General features: G+C 33.3%; 1 protein-coding gene across 2 annotated transcripts; it reads right to left on the minus strand.

Moving 5' to 3' along the window:
* Nucleotides 1-239: 239 nt before the first annotated feature.
* Nucleotides 240-4,484, minus strand: LOC112791593 (uncharacterized). Of its 2 annotated transcripts, XM_025834492.3 has the most exons (6): nt 4,001-4,466; nt 3,681-3,777; nt 2,250-2,559; nt 1,304-2,138; nt 665-1,204; nt 240-525 (listed from the first exon to the last, which is right to left on the minus strand). In XM_025834492.3, exons 4-6 carry the CDS (start codon nt 2,126-2,128, stop codon nt 418-420), a joined length of 1,473 nt encoding a protein of 490 aa, XP_025690277.1. In that variant the 5' UTR covers nt 2,129-2,138; nt 2,250-2,559; nt 3,681-3,777; nt 4,001-4,466; the 3' UTR covers nt 240-417. The 2 variants fall into 2 exon arrangements, with proteins under 2 accessions (XP_025690277.1, XP_025690275.1); XM_025834490.3 differs by lacking the exon at nt 2,250-2,559 and having other exon boundaries at nt 4,001-4,484.
* Nucleotides 4,485-7,071: the final 2,587 nt, after the last annotated feature.

The raw sequence follows: 7,071 nt of genomic DNA on the forward strand, positions 1-7,071 counted from the left end.
TTGGAATGGACGGGTTCTACCGATTACTTCCAACTTTATTCTGGGATCCCAATTTGCTCACGCGTCATTTTTCATTTTCAAGTGAAATTCAGAATTCATGATATTGCACCAAAAGTAAGTGAAATCTATTCTTTTTTTAGGATTGTCTGCTAAGTGTTAACTCTCACTGGCGAATGTTACAGCCTTTTAGCGGACGAGTATTACCTTAAAAACACTATTTTTATCAGATGAGGCGAAAGTTTCTTTAATAAAAAATTGGGGGATATATCTTATATTTTGGTATTTGTGGCCAATAGATACAGGTGAAAATTTAGAGTGAAGAAATGATATGAATATGTTGGCAACTATGTATGTACACAGGTGGAGCTGTTACTGGCCAAATCTTTAGTAAAATCTTCTAACTAAAGCAACTGTTCCCTAAATAGTAACTGTTTCATGAGGTCTGCACTTTCTAATCCTAATGTTCAATCTGCCTTCCTGTATGCTTCCTCCATCCATGATTTGGCAGCATTGCCTACGCCGTGCCTGTTGCAGTATATAGCCAAATCAAATTATCAGTTTCAAATCCATCTTTAAACTCAAACAAACACATTTTTAATTCTATTGATTCATGGTTTTGTTTGAGACTTGAGAGACAAAGAAAGGGAAAGAGAGAGAGACATACATCCTTCCAATATTCTGGGTCCATCTTCAAGGCAGAAACTAGAATGCTCGTCACTTCCATGGTGTTATCTTCGCCGTTGCACTTCTCTCCTTCCTCAGGTACAAATCTCTTATAGACTGTGACAGTTCCACTTGTGCCTACACTACTAACATGGTCTAGAAAGAATACTGCAGGGTTCTGGCATGGATCAGGGCTCATAGGTCTAGTATTGAATGTGAAAGGACCATCACCCCAACTCCTCCATGTCTTGAATGTCTGCAGCGGCATCCTCAAATCCGCAGCTGATAACATTGTTCTGTAGATTTGTATTGTGTAACCCCATGAGATGGATATGGACCATTTGCGGTTATGATCATAGCAGAGACTTTGCTGCACTATTCTAGCAGGGTCAAGCTGGTATGCTGCCATAAGCATTTTCAGTGCATCCATTCGAGTATGTTTGGGAATCACAGGCTTCAATTCATCAAGGTGATGAAGTGTTACAAGCGGTGCCATGGGATGAGCTGCTAGAAGACCATATGCATCTCCTCTTATATCAAGCTAAAAGAAGATGGCAGAGAAAATAAAGAAAAACAGTAAATTTCTTTCCAAGTAATTAGAAATGAGTCTCATTAGATAAATGGTTGAAACTTAATATACCTGGTGGAATCCAGCTTCCCTTGTAAGAGGCACTCCAACTTCATGAACACATGCCCAAACCCTCTGATCAGAACCATAGAAATAGAAATATCTTTGGAGACAACCATCCATCATTCTAGCAAGTTGAGCTGCTAATGCATAACTAATTGCAAATCCACCACCACCAAAAGCCATGTCATAAGAATGCATCACATCTTGCTCCACACTCTCAGAATTCCCACCAATGTAATACATCTCATTGTGATCATATTTCTTCAGAACAGTGACCAAGTTCTTGGTAAAGAACACAGTGTCATCATCTCCCATCACAAACCACCTCACATTTGGCAAACCAAGTTTGAAGCTATCGTAAACTATCCGAGCTATCCGAACCGCGGATGGCGAGTGCAAGGTCCTGAACTGTGTCCATCCCTGTGAGATTTGATATGGGATTGTTAGCCCTTCAGGGTCTGAGATAGCAGGCTTCTCGTCCAGCCAAGCGAAACCTCGAGTAGTGTTAGGATCCCACCAGAGCTTACTGTAATCGCTGCGAGTGCGCCACGTTGAAGCCGAGCCACCAATGCCAAATAGAATGTGTGAAATGTTTGTTGGTCCACCATCACTGACTGAAGCATTCTGTAAGACATGTATATGCTCTGGTAGTGGAAACCACCGGTATTGTTTGGAGAATGCTGAGTGTATGGCAAGCGAAATGGATGCAACAAGGCACACCACTATGCCAATCTTTATAAAGTTCACAACAATATCACCAAGTCTTTCAGGGATAACAAAGAATCTAGGCTTTTTAGAAGTGTCAAAATAAGGTTCCAAGCGAGCCTGACTCATCTTCTTATCCCTGATACATTCAAAATATGCAGGAAAGTAAGCATTTGTTAAAAGAAGGGTAATCACACTGAACTCCTTCTAAGATTAGATAATACTTTTACAAATATGTACTTACACTAACCTCTCTTAAAAGTTATATCAACTTATCAGAAGAGCTCAGTGTAATTTCTTCTGAAGGAAATGATGGGTGCTTTTAATGAATGAAAGTGATCATAAGAACCAATTTCATTACATTACTGCTAATGTGCTAAGGACGCTTTAAGTCTTGAGATGCTGTTCTATGATCTTTGCTTATCCAAAATATTCAAGCAATTTGTTGTAAGAATTTTAATTGATTGATGAATGCACCATGAAGGCCACAAAAGTTAAAGATGTAACCCCAGAATGAACCAGGGTTCCCAAAGAAGTATCCAGAAAGGACAGTTCTGAACCTGAAATACAAGTTGTAAGCCTAAAATTAGTTTAATATGGCAAAACCATTTTTAGTATTCGGATAACAGAAGACACAACATGAAAAATCATAGTTTCTTTTCCATTGCAATTTAGCTGTTTGATAGATTTGTTAGACAAATTAATACGAAAATAGGACATTCTCAAAATAGGATATTCTCACAAGTTTACTTAAGAAAAGGAAAATGGATCATGTAACCTGAAATATATAAATTTTCAATATTTTTTTTTTCCTGACCAGATTTACCTCTAAAAAATGATATGGATTTATATATCTCATGCCACAAAATCAAATCAAATAAAAAATGAATTGGACTCAAAGACAAAGTGAGAGAATCAGAACGTAAAAAATAAACTAAAAATAAGGCATGAAAGGAAAAAGGGGATTTCCCTATAAATAATTTATTTATGGTTTGGTCTTAGAATTTTTCTTGAAATCTTGGCCTAAAAAATTTATTAAAATATTAGTTAGGTATTTTTCATCAATTAAGGAAACTAACATTTTTTTAACAAGTAACAATAAATCAACAAAAATTCAAACAAAATTTGTTTTCAACTAATAAGAGTGAGAGGAGACAGAGAGATGAAGAGAGAAAATAACAAAAGTTGACTGCATATTAATCGGAAATCGATTTTTTTCCTTTTTTTTAAAAAAAAGAAAAGATCCTCAAAACGTTTTTAAAAATATATATCAAAATCAGAGAAGATCTACAAGAGTTAATGAAGGCTGCAGAATACTACTGCAAACACCATAAGTCCATAACCAAATGAAACGTGTTTCTTCAAACTGTGACAAAAATTTCAAACAGGATTTCCATTTGCACAGCAACTTGATCAAGCTTTATTGGATTATCACGTTACATAATCACGAAATTAGCTCAAACAGCACCGTAAAGCTCATCCAATTCTTTTTAAACAAAAAAAACTCGGTAAATTTAAGATTGTTATAAACTGAATAAATGATATTATCCCCTAACATTAAACACAAAGAATAGACCTTGGAAAGAGAGACATGTGAATTAATATCATATCCTACAATTAAAAGAGAGACAATCAACAAAATTCTTTGAAATAATCAGTGTTTCAGTGTCTCACATCGTACCTCGATTTAACCATCCAACTCTCTCTCTATTCTCTCTGTATATAGAAGAAGACAAGTTATGATCTTTCCAACTTCAACCTGTTATGGCTCTTAAACCCTGCAATGCAACAGAGGAACATGATCAAAGAAAAGCAAAAGTTCCACCCCAAGAATAAATGAAAACAAAGGCGAAAACTTTGACGTTAAAAGATGAAGATGATGATGACCCTGACCCAGATGAGGAATTAGCTAAGAACACGTTGAAGAATTATAATTATAATGAAAAAGAAACCGTGAAGTAAAAAAAAAAAAAAACTAGTGCACATAGATTTTCGGCATACCCCCTTAGAAGAAATGGGGTGTTTCCTCGTTACAATGAAAAATCGCTTCTTCTTCTTCTTCTTCTTCTTCTTCTTCTTTTAATTTCTTTTGCTGTAGGATCCTCTCACTGGTCCTGTGGTCACCATTCAATGATTTTTGGTTTTTTCACATTTAATACATAAAAAAGAGGAGTTTGAGGGGGGTAAGGTCCATAGTGGCAGGAAAAAATGGCACCGCATAAACTATGTAGTATGTGGTGTGGAATATCACATTTCATGTGCAATGATTCCATTCCATGCATCATCATGCATTTAAAATTTTCCCATCATAGTTTTCACTGTTCATACCATATATCAGATTTCCTAAATTTTAAAAAACAATGAGATCTTTTTATTTGAAAAGGTTATTCTTTTTTTTTTCCCTTTTGTTTTTGAGTCTATTACTCTGCTTTATTTTTCGGAATATATCTCTTTTATGAGAAAAGTTAATGATTCTATTTCCACCACCGCTGAATAATATACATGGTACATATTCTATATCTAACAGATAAGGATAAAAAAAAAAGAAAAAAAAGAAGAAGAAGATAATTTATTTAGGATCATTGGTGATAAGCATGTCCAAATGTCATTTAGAATAAGGCGCCATTTAACCTATCTGTTTATCCATCAATATCATCCAAGAGTGACAAATACTGCATGTAAATTGCAAAAATGAAAATGCGTTGGTTGTAATTTTATTTTTTAAGTTTGAGAAAAATAGCGATCGTCCTTGCGATTATACCACCTATGCTATGTCATAATTCAAAGCTAACATACCTGTTGAAATAATTAAATTACTCCTATTTACTTATTAGCATCAAAATTAGGAGTTGAAAATGCATGTCGAATTCAATTAGCATTTTGAATTTTGAAACATGACACATGACACTTAATTGATGCACTGAGATTGGATTCGTGTTCAATTATTAATCTTTAATACTATTAATTAAAAACGTATCGATAGTTGTTTAGTGTACCATAAAATAAGGTGGGAAGGTCAACATAAGGTTGAAGGAGGTGGGACCAAAAGCCTACCTAGGGTGGTGAGAGTGAGACTCGGCGAAGATTTATTGGTCACTCACCATTGTGTCATTCCTACCTATCTTTACCAACATCTTTAGAAATATTTGGTGGAGAGACAAAGATAAAAAAATTAAGATTAAAAGACAAAAATTAAGAAACAGAAATATAAATAAATTATAGTATTTTATTTAGTATAAAATGAGAGACAGAAATTCAAACAAAAATAAAATTTTAATTTAATTTATACAAAAAATAAAATTAGAATTTAATTAATTGAAATGAAGATACTTTAGGTATAAATGTTATTAAAGTTTCTGTCTCTATCTCTAAAAATTTTAGTTTTCTGTGTCCTCACTTTTTGAAGGTACTGAAATTTTAGAGACAGAAACAGAAATTTTAGTACTAGTTTTTGAACCAACAAACATAATACGGAATCTCAATCTCTCAGTTTCTGTCTCAATGCATTCAAACAAACGTTACCTTAAAAAATGTTTGAGACAGATACAGAGATTGAGTGATTGAAATTAAGAGACAAAGATTAAAAAATAGATATTGAAATAAGTTTTAATATTATGTTTAGTATAAAAGTATATAGAACTGAATTATATCTCAATAGCTTATTTGGTTTGAAATAAAAATAAAGATTGAAATATTTGAATTATAATAATACTCTTAAATTTAAAATACAACTCTAATCCAAATCTTATTTTATTTTTCAGTAATTTTTAGTCCCTTTCTCCTCTCTCCTTAAATTTTAACCAAGAAGGGAAGAAATTCTCTCGTCTTTCCCACCGCTGGCAGCACCGCTAACGATACCAAACAAGTAAGGCACGTTTGCAAGTCTCTAATGCTTCACAATTGCACTGCCAGGTACTTCCTAAGAGTCGTGTTGTTGCTGTCATTTGCGCGTCTCTGGGTTGCGTCACCACCATCGCCACCATTCCTTGCCGCTCTGCGTGTCTCGAAGCCAACCTAGGTGGAACAGAATGATAAAGTAAGGATATGACATCAAACTATAGTAAGCAAGGTGAAACAAAACAACAACAAAAAATGAATGAAATCAGAAAAAAAAATTGGCTACAACTAACATAGGTCACAAAAGATACGACGACGACAAAGTGGTGGTTGACCTGGTGATAGCAACAGGGTAGAGGCTGCAGCTAGGTTCCTCGATCATTATCCTGCGTAGGAAAATATGAGGAGATGAGAACATAGGGACTACAAAGATGAACTTCGACAGCGACTCACCTACCTCGCGGTGGTTACGACAACGACAGCGAGATGGTTGTACTGGCACTGGCGATACAGAGGCTGCAGCTGGAAGTCTTTGAAGAAGGAACGAAAAGATGAACGAGTAATGGGCTGCGAAGAATGAAGTCTTAATTTAATTTACACAAAAGATAAAATTGGAATTAATTAATTGGAATGAGATATTTTAGATATAAAATGTTATTAAAGTTTTAATATCTCCATTTTTTTGGAAGTATTAAAATACTGAAATTTTACGAATAAAGACTAATATTTTAGTACTAATTTCTAGACTAATAAATATGATACTCAGTCTCAATTTTTCCGTCTTCATTCTAATACCTCAAAACAAACACTTGTTTGATATAAAAACTAATATTAGGGAGTTAACTTTGTTGAGATTATTTTGTTCAATTTAAATTTTAAATTTTAATTTTAATTTTTAATCTTTTTAAAAAATACATTTTTAGAATTAAAAAATAATTAAGTAAATATTGATTTTCTATAATTGTCTAAATTATATGACATCTTTTCACCCTAATAAAAACTGTATCAATTTTATCTTTATTCACATTGTTATCAGTTTTCAAAGTGAATTTGTTTTAAGGTATAAAAATATATATAATAAAATTTTAATTTTGATATATTGATAATATAAAATATTATATACCGTTGTCTAATTAATTTTTTTAGATGAATATGTATGTAGTTAATATAAAAAATAATTATGTTTATTGATATATATATTTAATTATTTAAAATTTTGTTAGGTAGACAATGAC

The sequence above is a fragment of the Arachis hypogaea genome, chromosome 3 (assembly GCF_003086295.3).
Source record: "Arachis hypogaea cultivar Tifrunner chromosome 3, arahy.Tifrunner.gnm2.J5K5, whole genome shotgun sequence".
Taxonomy (NCBI): Eukaryota; Viridiplantae; Streptophyta; class Magnoliopsida; order Fabales; family Fabaceae; genus Arachis; species Arachis hypogaea.

Bases quoted from the DNA above. Each gene is read 5' to 3' on its own strand.
- LOC112791593 (XM_025834490.3), bottom strand. The intron at 1,205-1,303 runs GTATATTAAGTT...ATCTTCTTTTAG, and splicing joins GGGAAGCTGGATTCCACCAG to CTTGATATAAGAGGAGATGC. The intron at 526-664 runs GTATGTCTCTCT...ATACTGCAACAG, and splicing joins ACCCAGAATATTGGAAGGAT to GCACGGCGTAGGCAATGCTG.